The sequence below is a fragment of the Plectropomus leopardus genome, chromosome 10 (genome assembly GCF_026936395.1).
Source record: "Plectropomus leopardus strain MGB_pleo_1.0 chromosome 10, ASM2693639v1, whole genome shotgun sequence".
NCBI classification, from domain to species: domain Eukaryota; kingdom Metazoa; phylum Chordata; class Actinopteri; order Perciformes; family Serranidae; genus Plectropomus; species Plectropomus leopardus.
Genome location: NC_142185.1, coordinates 32,837,978 through 32,856,511, shown reverse-complemented (window position 1 = coordinate 32,856,511; position 18,534 = coordinate 32,837,978). Strand labels below are relative to the sequence as shown.

The 18,534-nt window shown below is 39.4% G+C and overlaps 2 protein-coding genes across 4 annotated transcripts in view; one reads left to right on the top strand and one right to left on the bottom strand.

The window, feature by feature from the left end:
• sec22a (SEC22 homolog A, vesicle trafficking protein) overlaps positions 1 to 7,275 on the top strand; it is a 35,462-nt gene extending 28,187 nt beyond the window's left edge. Inside the window, exons 8-9 of one of the 2 annotated variants that reach the window (XM_088083652.1) lie at positions 2,512 to 2,568; positions 6,908 to 7,275. In XM_088083652.1, coding sequence (XP_087939778.1) covers positions 2,512 to 2,568; positions 6,908 to 6,924 — 74 coding nt within the window. In that variant the 3' untranslated portion in view covers positions 6,925 to 7,275. Of the gene's footprint in view, positions 1 to 2,511; positions 2,569 to 6,904 lie in introns of both variants that reach the window. The other variant, XM_088083655.1, reaches the window with a different exon arrangement.
• Positions 1 to 18,534, bottom strand: part of adcy5 (adenylate cyclase 5) — a 130,937-nt gene that overhangs the window by 8,000 nt on the left and 104,403 nt on the right. For both annotated transcript variants that reach the window (XM_042494316.2, XM_088083651.1), the window contains exons 19-20: positions 1,563 to 1,767; positions 1,054 to 1,178 (exon numbers count right to left, since the gene is read on the bottom strand). In XM_042494316.2, the coding sequence (XP_042350250.1) occupies positions 1,054 to 1,178; positions 1,563 to 1,767 (330 nt within the window). The remainder of the gene's footprint in view (positions 1 to 1,053; positions 1,179 to 1,562; positions 1,768 to 18,534) is intronic.

The following is an 18,534-nucleotide window of genomic DNA, read 5'->3' as shown; positions in this document are numbered from 1 at the left end:
TGCAGAGTTAGGTTTTCAATCCGATCATCAGAGTTAAGTTAAACCCACTTCAGACCAAAGATTGTCAACGAAACTAAACAGTTTTTTAACGTTGCGGTGTGAATTGGCCGACCTCGGCTCGACTAAATCACATGCGACTCAGCATGTTTAATCTACAGTGGCTGGTTTAAGAGCGAAAGGCACGTTGAGTGTTCAGGCAGGAAATCGGCTTGTTGCGAACTCCACTGGCCAAACCAAAACGACCGTCCACTATGTGTTTGCTTACTGCGGCGTTCTCTGACAACAACCCTCCGTCGCCGTTTTCAGTGTGCTAGTATCAGACTGTTTGTTGCTGCTGCTGCTCGCTGTATGTGTGTAAAAAGTCATAGTATAGTAGGTCAAAAAATAGCAATAGTAATGGATGTCGGAAAAAAATGTTTAAAAAACCACTGTTTAAAATGTCTAAAAAAGTTAGAATATGGTATGATAAAAATCGCAATAGTAATGGATGTCAAATTGATGAAAAATGCCATAGTATAGCATATCAGAAAACACTGATGGCAAATTATAGGAGTGAAAGTATTCCAAATATATCACACCTTTAAACTGAAAATACCTTAATTTTCTTTTTCAAACCTCTTTTTAATGACTTATCAATATACACAAAAAGCTGTACATATTCAATTTACAACAGTCCCCCCAAACTGCCCTCCCCTAACCCCCCCCCCATCATGGCTCAAGCAATAACAAAAAAGACAATAACAATGTCAACAGAGAGAAAAAACAAACAAACAAAAAAATAATTTAAATTTAAACTAATTTTTTTAGGTGACTCGTCCCTGCTGCCTCCGCTCACAGCAGTGCATGTCTTAGGTTTCACGCAGTAACTCCAGTCTGTTTCTCCAAACTAGGAGCGTACTGACCAATATCTACTGCATATTTATATTTTTGACTTATTACTTATAATACTCACATTTTGACTATGGATACCCAAGTACTAAATACAACCCCACCTAAAAAGATCAGAACTATCCCTGTAAGAGAGTATTTTGTCAGTGCAGTGTTTCACTTCACCTGGATCCTCTCGGGTACTCCTGTACTGTCCATGCGGCTCGCCACGTTCACCGTGTTCCCCCAAATGTCATACTGAGGCTTCCTGGCTCCGATCACCCCGGCAACCACAGGGCCAATATTAAGACCTAAGAAAGAAAACAAATGACCAAATAATAACACTTTGTAATAACCATCATTAATACATGGCAAATTAATATCAAATTCAATAGTTATTCTTCTGTTGACAGATAAATAATCGTATCAATGTTTACTAGTTTTTATTAATGCTATAATCACAACATTTTATATACTATATTAAGTATTTGTTAGTTGGCTTGTAAACCAAAAAAAATTTGGTTGACAAAATGATACTTTATTTTTTGAAAACTGATTAAATATTATATATATATATATATATATATATATATATATATATATATATATATATATATATATATATATATATATATATATATATATATGTATATCATATTAACTGAGCAACAGTAGCAGCGTTCTCTGAAACTCACCTATTTTCATCTTGAAATTGTTAAAGGAGTGCTCATTGATGTATTTCATTTGGTCCATCAGCCTCATGGCGTAGTCAGCCAGGGCGCGGATGTGCGAGCGCCCTGTCTTGTCGTATGTAGAGTCATTGAGGCCGGAGGCCGCCATGTAGGTGGAGCCGATGGTCTTGATCTTCTCCAGCTGACGGAACTGATCCTCACTGATGATCTGAGGGCGGCGGGAGAGAGAGGGTTTCATGCAGTTATAGATTTATTAGGTGTCAAGTTATTAAGTCTAAATAAATGTCATTCATATTTTTTCTTGTACAAAACATTAAAACAGTTGTAGAATTTTACTTCTATTTAGAGCTGGCATATTTTCACATCTTACTGGATGAATTTAAGGCTTATTTCAACCAGTAAGTGACTTAACAATGTGGAAAAACGAACCAATCTGGTTCCTGCCGACTTTGACTGACGTGTGTTTTACAGCGTTGAAATGGAACCTTGTGAGTTTGGTTATAGCGATTTTGGGGCTGTTTCTGGCAAAACTAAAAGTGCAGCCTCGAGGTTGTATTTCTCCACTGACCAGTCAGGTTGCATGTACCGTTAACATCCACGTCTGTGAAAACACTTTAGTTTTGAGTCAAGCTGTGCCACAGCTCAATGAAATGAAGCTTTTCGTGAACACGAGTTCAAATAGAAGCAACTTTATTTCAACATAATATACTATGACTTTTTTGGACATTGAAAATATTGACCCTTCTAACAGTTTTTTCATTATGGTGTACTATGAAATTTAGAGACACACTGTACTATGAATTTTTGGGTTTTTTTACATTTAAAATATTGACTTTTTTAACATTTGTAACATGGACTATTTTCTCTAACTTCAGTGTCTGATACCCGTAGACGCCCTATATGACTGAAACGTACCTGTCCACTAACTGTCTCTTTCTCTTTGTGTTTTCAGGGGACTGCAGACCTGTACCAGGTACTGAGCTCCTAAACTACACACTGGAATACACAGGTATGGTCACAGTCAAGGGCAATAGATGACCTACTTCCTCACTGGTGTACGACTTTTATTGAACATACTACACGATTACTTTTTCAGCATACCACTTTACTATGACATTGACATTTTATCAAGATGCTAAACTGCGACTTACTTATTGCCCCCCGGCTTGGTGCCTGTATGTTGGAGTTTACCCCCGTGAACGAGAGGGTAGCCTCCCTCCGCCTTTGGGTGGGGGTTCGGATCCTGACTGTTGTTTGTGCCTACGGTCCAAGCAGCAGTTCAGAGTATCCACCCTTTTTGGAGTATTTAGAGGGGGTGCTGGAGAGTGCTCCTTCTGGGCACTTCCTCGTTCTGCTGGGGGACTTCAACACTCACGTTGGCAACGACAGTGAGACCTGGAAGGGCGTGATCTGGGGGAATGGCCACCCCGATCTGAACCCGAGTGGTGTTTTGTTATTGGACTTCTGTGCTTGCCACAGATTGTCCATAACAAACACCATGTTCAAGCATAAGGGTCTCCATATGCACACTTGGCATCAGGACACCCTAAGCCACAGTTCGATGATCGACTTTGTAGTTGCATCGTCAGACTTGCGGCCGCATGCCTTGGACACTCAGGTGAAGAGAGAGGCGGAGCTGTCAACCGATCACCATCTGGTGGTGAGTTGGCTCCGATGGTGGGGGAGGATGCCGGTCAGACCTGGCAGACCCAAACGCATTGTGAGGGTCTGCTGGGAATGTCTGGCAGAGTCTCCCCCTCAGAAGGAGCTTCAAATCCTCCTCCGGAAGAGCTTCGACCATGTCCCGGGGGGGGCGGGGGACAATGAGTCCGAGTGGGCCATGTTCCGTGCCTCCATTGCTGAGGCGGCCGACCGGTGTTGTGGCCGTAGGGTGGTCGGTGCCTGTCAGGGCAGCAACACCCGAACCTGTTGGTGGACACCGGTGGTAAGGGATGCCGTCAAGCTGAAGAAGGAGTCCTATCGGGCCTTCTTGGCCTGTGGGACTCTGGAGGCAGCAGACAGGTACCAGCAGGCCAAGCTGAGTGCAGCTGTGGCGGTAGCCGAGGCGAAAACCCGGGCCTGGGAGGAGTTCAGCGAGGCCATGAGAACGACTTCCGGACAGCTTCGAAGAAGTTCTGGACCACCATCCGGCATCTCAGGAGGGGGAAGCGGTGCTCTTTCAACACTGTGTATGGTGGGGACGGGGCGCTGCTGACCTCGACTCGGCATGTTGTGGATCGGTGGAAGGAATACTTCGAAGACCTCCTCAATCCCACCGATATGCCTTCCAGTGAGGAAGAAGGGCCTGGGGACTCGGGGGTGGGCTCTTCTATCTCTGGGGCTGAGGTTGCTAAGGTGGTCAAAAAGCTCCTCGGTAGCACGGCCCCGGTGGTGGATGAGATCCGCCCGGAGTTCTTTTCGGCCCTGAATGTTGTGGGGCTGTCGTGGTTGACACAACTCTGCAACATTGCGTGGACATCGGGGGCAGTACCTCTGGACTGGCAGACCGGGGTGGTGGTCCCTCTTTTAAAGGAGGACCAGGGGGTGTGTTCCAACTACAGGGGGATCACACTCCTCAGCCTCCCTGGAAAAGTCTATTCAGGGGTGCTAGAGAGGAGGTTCCACCGGACAGTCGAACCCCAGATTCAGGAGGAGCAATGCGGTTTTCGCCCCGGTTGTGGAACTGTGGACCAGCTCTGGACCCTTGGCAGGGTCCTTGAGGGTGCATGGGGGTTTGCCCAACCAGTCCACATGTGCTTTGTAGACTTGGAGAAGGCATTCGATCGTGTCCCTCGGGGAGTCCTGTGGGGGGGTCTCCGGGAATATGGGGTTTCGGACCCCCTGATACGGGCCGTCCATTCACTGTATGACTGGTGCCAGAGCTTGGTCCACATTGCCGGCAGTGAGTTGGACTCATTTCCGGTGAGGGTTGGACTCTGCCAGGGCTTCCCTTTGTCACTGATTCTGTTCATAACTTCCATGGACAGAATTTCTAGGCGCAGCCAGGGTGTTGAGGGGGTCCGGTTTGGTGACCTCAGGATTGTGTCCCTGCTTTTTGCAGATGATGTGGTCCTGTTGGCTTCATCAGGCCATGACCTCCAGCTCTCACTGGATCGGTTCGTAGCCGAGCGTGAAGCGGCCGGGATGAAAATCAGCACCTCCAAATCCAAGGCCAATGTTCTCAGCCGGAAAAGGGTGGAGTGCCCTCTCCAGATTGAGGATGAGATCCAGCCCCAAGTGGAGGACTTTAAGTACCTCGGGGTCTTGTTCACAAGTGAGGGAAGGATGGAGTGAGAGATCGACAGGCGGATCGGAGCAGCGTCTGCAGTAATGCGGACTCTGCACCGATCTGTCGTGGTGAAGAGGGAGCTGAGCCGAAAGACGAAGCTCTCGATTTACTGGTCAATCTTCGTTCCTACCCTCACCTATGGTCACAAGCTTTGGATAGTGACCGAAAGAACAAGAGCGCGGGTACAAGCGGCCGAAATGAGCTTCCTCTGTAGGGTGGCTGGGCTCTCCCTTAGAGATAGGGTAAGAGGCTCGGTCATCCGGGAGGAGCTCGGAGTAGCTGCTGCTACTACCGCTAGGAGGCCCCGGGGTAGTCCCAGGACATGCTGGAGAGACTATGTCTCTCAGCTGTCCTGGGATCGAGTTTGGACCCTGTGCTAATGCTTGACTATTTAGAGCATTTTTGAAACCTGTGCTATAGAAATACTTTTTGTGCGATTTTGGACCCTGTGCCGCAGTATGACTTTTTGACACAATGTTGGACCTTTTGCTTGAGTATGACATTTTGACAAGACTTTGGACCCTGTCCTATAGTGACTTTTTGGGGCGATTTGAGATCCCTGTGCTATAGTATGACTTTTTGGCGCAATTTCAGACCCTGTGCTACAATATGGCTTTTTGATGCAATTTTGGACCCTTTGCTTTAGTATGACTTTTTGACGCAATTTTGGACCTTTTGCTTAATTATGACATTTTGACATGATTTGGACCCTTTGCTATAGTATGACTTTTTGGCACAATTTTGGACCCTTTGCTTTAGTATGACTTTTTGACGCAATTGTGGACCTTTTGCTTTAGTATGACTTTTTGGCGCAATTTTGGACCCTGTACTATTAAATGACATTTTGGAGCTTTTTTAAACTCTTACCCGCAGTATGACTTTTTGACGCAATGTTGGACCTTTTGCTTGAATATGACATTTTGACAAGATTTTGGACCCTGTCCTATAGTATGACTTTTTGGCGGGATTTTGGACCCTTTGCTTTATTATGACTTTTTGATGCTATTTTGGACCTATTGCAATAGTATGACTTTCTGATGTGAGTTTGGACCCTGTAATAGGAAACGCATTTAGGAGCGATTTTGGACCCTGTGCTCTGGTATGACCTTTTGGCGCGATTTTGGACCCTTTGCTTTAGTATGACTTTTTGGCGCAATTTTAGACCTTTTGCTTTAGTATGACTTTTTGATGCAATTTTGGACCTTTTGCTTAATTATGACATTTTGACAAGATTTGGACCCTTTGCTTTAGTATGACATTTTGACATGATTTTGGACCCTGTGTATGACCTTTTAGTGCAATTTTGGACTGCATGCTATGGTGTGACTTTTACAGTTTGTAGTTTGAATTTTTGGTGCAATTTTGAACCCTTCGCTTTAGTATGACTTTTTGACACAATTTTGGACCTTTTGCTGGAGTATGACATTTTGACATGATTTTGGACCGTGCAATAGGGAATTAAGGTTTGGACACTGTGCTATTGTATGACTCTTTAGAGTGTTTTTTTGGCGTGATTTTTGATCCTTTACTTTAGTATGACGTTTTGACGCAGGTTTGGACTTTTTGCTGGAGTATGACATTTTGACATGATTTTGGACTCTGTGCTACAGTATGTCTTTATGACGTGATTTTGGACCCTGTGCTACAGTATGTCTTTTGGATCCTGAACTATTATATGACTTTTTGGAATGTTTTTGAACACTGTGTTAAAGAATGACTCTATGGTGCAATTTTTGGACCTTGTGCTACAGTATGACTTCCTGATGCAATTTTGGACCCTGTGTTGCAGTACGTCTTTTTGACGAGATTGTGGCCCTTTTGCTTTAGTATTACATTTTTATGCAATGTACAATACATACAATTGAACCTTCCTTGACAACAGAGCTCATTCAACCTTTAAGAAGTAAATCAAAGTTCTTTGGAGATTAAGTATAGTATAGTAGTATAGTGGTATAGACTTTTTCACATGATCCTTTGCTATAGTATGAACTTTTGTTGAAATTTCCGACCCTGTGCTATAGAATGACTTTTTGGCGTGTTTATGAATCGTCATCAGCAGCAGCAGCAGCTATTTGAGCAACCGTTGACCAGGAACCACCTGAACATGACACCCTGAACATGACACCCCAAAGAAAAGGAAGTTTCTACAAAATCCCTGGGCCAGCCAATGAGAAGAGACAGAGAGTGGAGAGAGTGATGATGGACCTCCTGATAAAAGAGGAACAAAGGATTATTGTGAGATTTTTTTTCGCTCTTGACGCTTTTGATTCATTATATGCCTGTGTGTTTTTTTATTATCTGGCTTAGATTCTCTGTTAGACGGTATTTGTAGCTCCTTTAACAAGGAGTGAGGTAACTGTTATTTTTGATTTATGTATTTGATATTGTTATACTTGAATAAAGCCTGCCTTGAGCAGTTTTAACCTTTTTCTAACAACCCTAGGTGTTTGTCTTTTCATCTTTCTGAAAAACCGGTCAATAGCTAAAAAAGACAAACGACCTGTTTGCTGCTTGGCTTTGGCTGACCCTGAGTGAATAAAAAAACTCAAACAAAGCCCAGGGGATGGCAGTACTGGGGGAACTCCCAGATCTGCCCTGGATCCCCAAAGAGGGGAGGGACAGGGGACATTTCGTCAGCCCGCGTGGTAGAGGGCTGCCTCTCCCGGTCTAGCCAACCAAGACAGTAAACACCGTGGGGTAAACATCACTCAAAAAAGAGAAAAAGTAAAAGATACAGGCTGACGGTCTAATAAACCACTCTCTTGCAGGTCTGAGTTGGCTGTCAATTATTTAGTGTGTCTCAGTAACTGGGGAACACAGACTCTTAAAGAGCTGCCGCTCCTTAAAACAACACTATGGTAACATTTCGACATTGTAAATTGTGACATGTCTCTATGAGCATTAACGATTTTTCCAGCCATTTTTGGGGCATGTCAATATTTGATGGTTTTGCCATTCTATGCCATACCATACAACATGCTAAAATATGACGTTTTAAAACATCAAATGTTGACATGACCCAAAAATGGTTGAAAACAACATATCATTGAGTCACGTCATGGCATAGAATGATTTTTGGCATTTGTTTCAACATTGTATGCTATGATGCAAATCTACAAGCTATTCGATGTGGTTTTCAGCCATTTTTGGGACATGTCGAAATTCGACATTTTTCGCCATACTATAATACTGGCCATTTTTTCCTGATGAAAAAATTATGACATTTTTGCACTTTTTATCGACTTTGTATGCTATGACGCGACTAAGCGAGTTATTCTATGTGGTTTTCAGCCATTTTCGGGACATGTCAAAATTTGACAGGTTTCGCCATACTATACTATGTGGGTTTTAGCCAAATTTTGACATGCTAAATTATGAGGTTTCTGGCCTTTTTTGGACTTTATTCCCACTTTGTATGCTATTATGCGTCTCTACAAGCTATTCTATGTGGTTTTCAGCCATTTTTAGGACGGGCCAAAATTTGACTTTTTTCGCCATACTATACTATTGCCTTTGCGGCCATTTTTTTGACATGCTAAAATATGAAGTTTTTGGCCTTTTTTGGACTTTATTCCCACTTTCTATGCTATTATGCATCTCTACAAGCTATTCTATGTGGTTTTCAGCCATTTTTAGGACAGGCCAAAATTTGACGTTTTTAGCCATACTATACTATTGCCTTTGTTGGCCATTTTTTTTGACACGCTAAAATATGAAGTTTTTGGCCTTTTTTGGACTTTATTCCCACTTTATATACTAAAATGCATCTCTACAAACTATTCTATGAGGTTTTCAGCTATTTTAAGGACAGGCCAAAATTTGACTTTTTTCGCCATACTATACTATTGCCTTTGCGGCCATTTTTTGACGGGCTAAAATATGAAGTTTTTGGCCTTTTTGGTACTTTATTTCCACTTTGTATGCTATTATGCGTCTCTACAAGCTATTCTATGTGGTTTTCAACCATTTTTAGGACGGGCCAAAATTTGACTTTTTCGCCATACTATACTATTGCCTTTTTCTGGCATTTTTTTGACACGCAAAATATGAGGTTTTTGGTCTTTTTTGGACTTTATTCCCATTTTATATACTGAAATGCATCTCTACAAACTATTCTATGAGGTTTTCAGCTATTTTAAGGAGGGGTCAAAATTTGACCTTTTCGCCATACTATACTATTGCCTATGCGGCCATTTTTTTTGACATGCTAAAATATGAGGTTTTTGGTCTTTTTTGGACTTTATTCCCACTTTGTATGCTATTATGCGTCTCTACAAACAATTCTATGTGGTTTTCAACCATTTTTAGGACGGGCCAAAATTTGACTTTTTTCGCCATACTATACTATTGCCTTTGCAGCCATTTTTTTTGACACGCTAAAATATGAAGTTTTTGGCCTTTTTTGGACTTTATTCCCACTTTGTATGCTATTATGCGTCTCTACAAGCTATTCTATGTGGTTTTCAGCCATTTTCAGGAGGGGTCAAAATTTGACCTTTTCGCCATACTATACTATTGCCTTTGTTGGCCATTTTTTTTGACGGGCTAAAATATGAGGTTTTTGGTCTTTTTTGGACTTTATTCCCATTTTGTATGCTATTATGCGTCTCTACAAACAATTCTATGTGGTTTTCAGCCATTTTTAGGACGGGCCAAAATTTGACTTTTTCGCCATACTATACTATTGCCTTTGCGGCCATTTTTTTTGACATGCTAAAATATGAAGTTTTTGGCCTTTTTTGGACTTTATTCCCTCTTTGTATGCTATTATGCGTCTCTACAAGCTATTCTATGTGGTTTTCAGCCATTTTTAGGAGGGGGCAAAATTTGACTTTTTCGCCATACTATACTATTGCCTTTGCGGCCATTTTTTTGACGGGCTAAAATATGAAGTTTTTGGTCTTTTTTGGCACTTAATTCCCACTTTATATACTGAAATGCATCTCTACAAACTATTCTATGTGGTTTTCAGCCATTTTTAGGAGGGGTCACAAATTTGACTTTTTCGCCATACTATACTATTGCCTTTTCGACCATTTTTTTGACATGCTAAAATATGAAGTTTTTGGCCTTTTTTGGACTTTATTCCCACTTTGTATGCTATTATGCGTCTCTACAAACAATTCTACGTGGTTTTCAGCCATTTTTAGGACGGGCCAAAATTTGACTTTTTTCGCCATACTATACTATTGCCTTTGCGGCCATTTTTTTGATTTGGCTAAAATATGAAGTTTTTGGTCTTTTTTGGCACTTTATTCCCACTTTGTATGCTATTATGCGTCTCTACAAGCTATTCTATGTGGTTTTCAGCCATTTTAAGGACGGGCCAAAATTTGGCTTTTTCACCATACTATACTATTGCCTTTATGCCATTTTTTGACATGCTAAAATATGAGGTTTTCGGCCTTTTTGGGACTTTATTCCCACTTTGTATGCTACTATGCATCTCTACAACCTATTCTATGCGGTTTTCAGACATTTGTAGACGGGGGCAAAATTTGACTTTTTCGCCATACTATACTATTGCCATTGCGGCCATTTTTTTGACACGCTAAAATATGAAGTTTTTGGCCTTTTTTGGACTTTATTCCCACTTTGTATGCTATTTTGCGTCTCTACAAGCTATTCTATGTGGTTTTCAGCCATTTTTAGGACGGGCCAAAATTTGACTTTTTCGCCATACTATACTATTGCCTTTGCGGCCATTTTTTTGACATGCTAAAATATGAAGTTTTTGGCCTTTTTTGGACTTTATTCCCACTTTGTATGCTATTATGCATCTCTACAAGCTATTCTATGTGGTTTTCAGCCATTTTTAGGACGGGCCAAAATTTGACTTTTTTCGCCATACTATACTATTGCCTTTGCGGCCATTTTTTTGACACGCTAAAATATGAAGTTTTTGGCCTTTTTTGGACTTTATTCCCGCTTTGTATGCTATTATGCATCTCTACAAGCTATTCTATGCGGTTTTCAGACATTTGTAGACGGGGGTAAAATTTGACTTTTTTCGCCATACTATACTATTGCCTTTGCGGCCATTTTTTTTGACACGCTAAAATATGAAGTTTTTGGACTTTTTGGGACTTTATTCCCACTTTGTATGCTATTATGCGTCTCTACAAGCTATTCTATGTGGTTTTCAGCCATTTTCAGGAGGGGTCAAAATTTGACCTTTTCGCCATACTATACTATTGCATTTGTTGGCCATTTTTTTTGACACGCTAAAATATGAGGTTTTCGGTCTTTTTTGGACTTTATTCCCACTTTGTATGCTATTATGCGTCTCTACAAACAATTCTATGTGGTTTTCAGCCATTTTTAGGACGGGCCAAAATTTGACTTTTTTCGCCATACTATACTATTGCCTTTGCGGCCATTTTTTTGACGGGCTAAAATATGAAGTTTTTGGTCTTTTTTGGCACTTTATTCCCACTTTATATACTGAAATGCATCTCTACAAACTATTCTATGTGGTTTTCAGCCATTTTTAGGAGGGGTCAAAATTTGACTTTTTCGCCATACTATTCTATTGCCTTTTCGACCATTTTTTTGACATGCTAAAATATGAAGTTTTTGGTCTTTTTTGGCACTTTATTCCCACTTTGTATGCTATTATGCGTCTCTACAAGCTATTCTATGTGGTTTTCAGCCATTTTAAGGACGGGCCAAAATTTGGCTTTTTCACCATACTATACTATTGCCTTTGCGGCCATTTTTTTGACATGCTAAAATATGAGGTTTTCGGCCTTTTTGGGACTTTATTCCCACTTTGTATGCTACTATGCATCTCTACAACCTATTCTATGCGGTTTTCAGACATTTGTAGGACGGGCCAAAATTTGACTTTTTCGCCATACTATACTATTGCCATTGCGGCCATTTTTTTGACACGCTAAAATATGAAGTTTTTGGCCTTTTTTGGACTTTATTCCCACTTTGTATGCTATTTTGCGTCTCTACAAGCTATTCTATGTGGTTTTCAGCCATTTTTAGGACGGGCCAAAATTTGACTTTTTCGCCATACTATACTATTGCCTTTGCGGCCATTTTTTTGACATGCTAAAATATGAAGTTTTTGGCCTTTTTTGGACTTTATTCCCACTTTGTATGCTATTATGCATCTCTACAAGCTATTCTATGTGGTTTTCAGCCATTTTTAGGACGGGCCAAAATTTGACTTTTTTCGCCATACTATACTATTGCCTTTGCGGCCATTTTTTTGACACGCTAAAATATGAAGTTTTTGGCCTTTTTTGGACTTTATTCCCGCTTTGTATGCTATTATGCGTCTCTACAAACAATTCTACGTGGTTTTCAGCCATTTTTAGGACGGGCCAAAATTTGACTTTTTTCGCCATACTATACTATTGCCTTTGCGGCCATTTTTTTGACGGGCTAAAATATGAAGTTTTTGGTCTTTTTTGGCACTTTATTCCCACTTTGTATGCTATTATGCGTCTCTACAAGCTATTCTATGTGGTTTTCAGCCATTTTAAGGACGGGCCAAAATTTGGCTTTTTCACCATACTATACTATTGCCTTTGCGGCCATTTTTTTGACATGCTAAAATATGAGGTTTTCGGCCTTTTTGGGACTTTATTCCCACTTTGTATGCTACTATGCATCTCTACAACCTATTCTATGCGGTTTTCAGACATTTGTAGACGGGGGCAAAATTTGACTTTTTCGCCATACTATACTATTGCCATTGCGGCCATTTTTTTGACACGCTAAAATATGAAGTTTTTGGCCTTTTTTGGACTTTATTCTCACTTTGTATGCTATTTTGCGTCTCTACAAGCTATTCTATGTGGTTTTCAGCCATTTTTAGGACGGGCCAAAATTTGACTTTTTCGCCATACTATACTATTGCCTTTGCGGCCATTTTTTTGACATGCTAAAATATGAAGTTTTTGGCCTTTTTGGGACTTTATTCCCACTTTGTATGCTATTATGCGTCTCTACAAGCTATTCTATGTGGTTTTCAGCCATTTTCAGGAGGGGTGAAAATTTGACCTTTTCGCCATACTATACTATTGCATTTGTTGGCCATTTTTTTTGACACGCTAAAATATGAGGTTTTCGGTCTTTTTTGGACTTTATTCCCACTATGTATGCTATTTTGCTTCTCTACAAACAATTCTATGTGGTTTTCAGCCATTTTTAGGACGGGCCAAAATTTGACTTTTTTCGCCATACTATACTATTGCCTTTGCGGCCATTTTTTTTGACATGCTAAAATATGAAGTTTTTGGCCTTTTTTGGACTTTATTCCCTCTTTGTATGCTATTATGCGTCTCTACAAGCTATTCTATGTGGTTTTCAGCCATTTTTAGGAGGGGGCAAAATTTGACTTTTTCGCCATACTATACTATTGCCTTTGCGGCCATTTTTTTGACGGGCTAAAATATGAAGTTTTTGGTCTTTTTTGGCACTTTATTCCCACTTTATATACTGAAATGCATCTCTACAAACTATTCTATGTGGTTTTCAGCCATTTTTAGGAGGGGTCAAAATTTGACTTTTTCGCCATACTATTCTATTGCCTTTTCGACCATTTTTTTGACATGCTAAAATATGAAGTTTTGGGCCTTTTTTGGACTTTATTCCCACTTTGTATGCTATTATGCGTCTCTACAAACAATTCTACGTGGTTTTCAGCCATTTTTAGGACGGGCCAAAATTTGACTTTTTTCGCCATACTATACTATTGCCTTTGCGGCCATTTTTTTGACGGGCTAAAATATGAAGTTTTTGGTCTTTTTTGGCACTTTATTCCCACTTTGTATGCTATTATGCGTCTCTACAAGCTATTCTATGTGGTTTTCAGCCATTTTAAGGACGGGCCAAAATTTGGCTTTTTCACCATACTATACTATTGCCTTTGCGGCCATTTTTTTGACATGCTAAAATATGAGGTTTTCGGCCTTTTTGGGACTTTATTCCCACTTTGTATGCTACTATGCATCTCTACAACCTATTCTATGCGGTTTTCAGACATTTGTAGACGGGGGCAAAATTTGACTTTTTCGCCATACTATACTATTGCCATTGCGGCCATTTTTTTGACACGCTAAAATATGAAGTTTTTGGCCTTTTTTGGACTTTATTCCCACTTTGTATGCTATTTTGCGTCTCTACAAGCTATTCTATGTGGTTTTCAGCCATTTTTAGGACGGGCCAAAATTTGACTTTTTCGCCATACTATACTATTGCCTTTGCGGCCATTTTTTTGACATGCTAAAATATGAAGTTTTTGGCCTTTTTTGGACTTTATTCCCACTTTGTATGCTATTATGCATCTCTACAAGCTATTCTATGTGGTTTTCAGCCATTTTTAGGACGGGCCAAAATTTGACTTTTTTCGCCATACTATACTATTGCCTTTGCGGCCATTTTTTTGACACGCTAAAATATGAAGTTTTTGGCCTTTTTTGGACTTTATTCCCGCTTTGTATGCTATTATGCATCTCTACAAGCTATTCTATGCGGTTTTCAGACATTTGTAGACGGGGGTAAAATTTGACTTTTTTCGCCATACTATACTATTGCCTTTGCGGCCATTTTTTTTGACATGCTAAAATATGAGGTTTTCGGTCTTTTTTGGACTTTATTCCCACTATGTATGCTATTTTGTGTCTCTACCAGCTATTCTATGTGGTTTTCAGCCATTTTCAGGAGGGGTCAAAATTTAAATTTTTAACCATACTATACTATTGCCTTTGTTGGCCATTTTTTTTTGACACGCTAAAATATGAGGTTTTTGGTCTTTTTTGGACTTTATTCCCATTTTGTATGCTATTATGCGTCTCTACAAACAATTCTATGTGGTTTTCAGCCATTTTTAGGACGGGCCAAAATTTGACTTTTTTCGCCATACTATACTATTGCCTTTGCGGCCATTTTTTTGACATGCTAAAATATGAGCTTTTCGGCCTTTTTGGGACTTTATTCCCACTTTGTATGCTATTATGCATCTCTACAAGCTATTCTATGCGGTTTTCAGACATTTGTAGACGGGGGTAAAATTTGACTTTTTCGCCATACTATACTATTGCCGTTGTTGGCCATTTTTTTTGACACGCTAAAATATGAGGTTTTTGGTCTTTTTTGGACTTTATTCCCATTTTATATACTGAAATGCATCTCTACAAACTATTCTATGTGCTTTTCAGCCATTTTTAGGACGGGCCAAAATTTGACTTTTTTCGCCATACTATACTATTGCCTTTGCAGCCATTTTTTTTGACATGCTAAAATATGAGGTTTTTGGTCTTTTTTGGACTTTATTCCCACTTTGTATGCTATTATGCGTCTCTACCAGCTATTCTATGTGGTTTTCAGCCATTTTTAGGACGGGCCAAAATTTGACTTTTTTCGCCATACTATACTATTGCCTTTGTTGGCCATTTTTTTTGACACGCTAAAATATGAGGTTTTTGGTCTTTTTTGGACTTTATTCCCACTTTGTATGCTATTATGCGTCTCTACAAACAATTCTATGTGGTTTTCAGCCATTTTTAGGACGGGCCAAAATTTGACTTTTTTCGCCATACTATACTATTGCCTTTGCAGCCATTTTTTTGACATGCTAAAATATGAGGTTTTTGGTCTTTTTTGGACTTTATTCCCACTTTGTATGCTATTATGCGTCTCTACAAACAATTCTATGTGGTTTTCAACCATTTTTAGGACGGGCCAAAATTTGACTTTTTTCGCCATACTATACTATTGCCTTTGTGGCCATTTTTTTTGACATGCTAAAATATGAGGTTTTTGGTCTTTTTTGGACTTTATTCCCACTATGTATGCTATTTTGCGTCTCTACCAGCTATTCTATGTGGTTTTCAGCCATTTTTAGGACGGGCCAAAATTTGACTTTTTTCGCCATACTATACTATTGCCTTTGTTGGCCATTTTTTTGACACGCTAAAATATGAGGTTTTTGGTCTTTTTTGGACTTTATTCCCATTTTATATACTGAAATGCATCTCTACAAGCTATTCTATGTGGTTTTCAGCCATTTTTAGGAGGGGTCAAAATTTGACTTTTTCGCCATACTATACTATTGCCTTTGCGGCCATTTTTTTTGACATGCTAAAATATGAGGTTTTCGGTCTTTTTTGGACTTTATTCCCACTTTGTATGCTATTATGCGTCTCTACAAACAATTCTATGTGGTTTTCAACCATTTTTAGGACGAGCCAAAATTTGACTTTTTTCGCCATACAATACTATTGCCTTTGTGGCCATTTTTTTTGACATGCTAAAATATGAGGTTTTTGGCTTTTTTTTGGACTTTATTCCCACTTTGTATGCTATTATGCGTCTCTACAAGCTATTCTGTGTGGTTTTCAGCCATTTTTAGGAGGGTTCAAAATTTGACTTTTTCGCCTTACTATACTATTGCCTTTGTGGCCATTTTTTTTGACATGCTAAAATATGAGGTTTTTGGTCTTTTTTGGACTTTATTCCCACTATGTATGCTATTTTGCGTCTCTACCAGCTATTCTATGTGGTTTTCAGCCATTTTTAGGACGGGCCAAAATTTGACTTTTTTCGCCATACTATACTATTGCCTTTGTTGGCCATTTTTTTGACACGCTAAAATATGAGGTTTTTGGTCTTTTTTGGACTTTATTCCCATTTTATATACTGAAATGCATCTCTACAAACTATTCTATGTGGTTTTCAGCCATTTTTAGGAGGGGTCAAAATTTGACTTTTTTCGCCATACTATACTATTGCCTTTGCGGCCATTTTTTTGACATGCTAAAATATGAGGTTTTTGGTCTTTTTTGGACTTTATTCCCACTTTGTATGCTATTATGCGTCTCTACAAACAATTCTATGTGGTTTTCAGCCATTTTTAGGACGGGCCAAAATTTGACTTTTTTCGCCATACTATACTATTGCCTTTGCGGCCATTTTTTTGACACGCTAAAATATGAAGTTTTTGGCCTTTTTTGGACTTTATTCCCGCTTTGTATGCTATTATGCATCTCTACAAGCTATTCTATGCGGTTTTCAGACATTTGTAGACGGGGGTAAAATTAGACTTTTTTCGCCATACTATACTATTGCCTTTGCGGCCATTTTTTTTGACACGCTAAAATATGAAGTTTTTGGACTTTTTGGGACTTTATTCCCACTTTGTATGCTATTATGCGTCTCTACAAGCTATTCTATGTGGTTTTCAGCCATTTTCAGGAGGGGTCAAAATTTGACCTTTTCGCCATACTATACTATTGCATTTGTTGGCCATTTTTTTTGACACGCTAAAATATGAGGTTTTTGGTCTTTTTTGGACTTTATTCCCACTTTGTATGCTATTATGCGTCTCTACAAACAATTCTATGTGGTTTTCAGCCATTTTTAGGACGGGCCAAAATTTGACTTTTTCACCATACTATACTATTGCCTTTGCGGCCATTTTTTTTGACATGCTAAAATATGAGGTTTTCAGTCTTTTTTGGACTTTATTCCCACTTTGTATGCTATTATGCGTCTCTACAAACAATTCTATGTGGTTTTCAACCATTTTTAGGACGGGCCAAAATTTGACTTTTTTCGCCATACTATACTATTGCCTTTGTGGCCATTTTTTTTGACATGCTAAAATATGAGGTTTTTGGTCTTTTTTGGACTTTATTCCCACTATGTATGCTATTTTGTGTCTCTACCAGCTATTCTATGTGGTTTTCAGCCATTTTCAGGAGGGTTCAAAATTTAAATTTTTAACCATACTATACTATTGCCTTTGTTGGCCATTTTTTTTGACGGGCTAAAATATGAGGTTTTTGGTCTTTTTTGGACTTTATTCCCATTTTGTATGCTATTATGCGTCTCTACAAACAATTCTATGTGGTTTTCAGCCATTTTTAGGACGGGCCAAAATTTGACTTTTTTCGCCATACTATACTATTGCCTTTATGCCATTTTTTGACATGCTAAAATATGAAGCTTTTGGCCTTTTTTGGGACTTTATTCCCACTTTGTATGCTATTATGCATCTCTACAAGCTATTCTCTATGGTTTTCAGACATTTGTAGAGGGGTAAATTTGACTTTTCGCCATACTATACTATTGCCGTTGTTGGCCATTTTTTGACACGCTAAAATATGAGGTTTTTGGTCTTTTTTGGACTTTATTCCCATTTTATATACTGAAATGCATCTCTACAAACTATTCTATGTGGTTTTCAGCCATTTTTAGGAGGGGTCAAAATTTGACTTTTTTCGCCATACTATACTATTGCCTTTGTGGCCATTTTTTTTGACATGCTAAAATATGAGGTTTTTGGTCTTTTTTGGACTTTATTCCCACTATGTATGCTATTTTGCGTCTCTACCAGCTATTCTATGTGGTTTTCAGCCATTTTTAGGACGGGCCAAAATTTGACTTTTTTCGCCATACTATACTATTGCCTTTGTTGGCCATTTTTTTGACACGCTAAAATATGAGGTTTTTGGCCTTTTTTGGACTTTATTCCCTCTTTATATACTAAAATGCATCTCTACAAACTATTCTATGTGGTTTTCAGCCATTTTTAGGAGGGGTCAAAATTTGACTTTTTCGCCATACTATACTATTGCCTTTGCGGCCATTTTTTTTGACATGCTAAAATATGAGGTTTTCGGTCTTTTTTGGACTTTATTCCCACTTTGTATGCTATTATGCGTC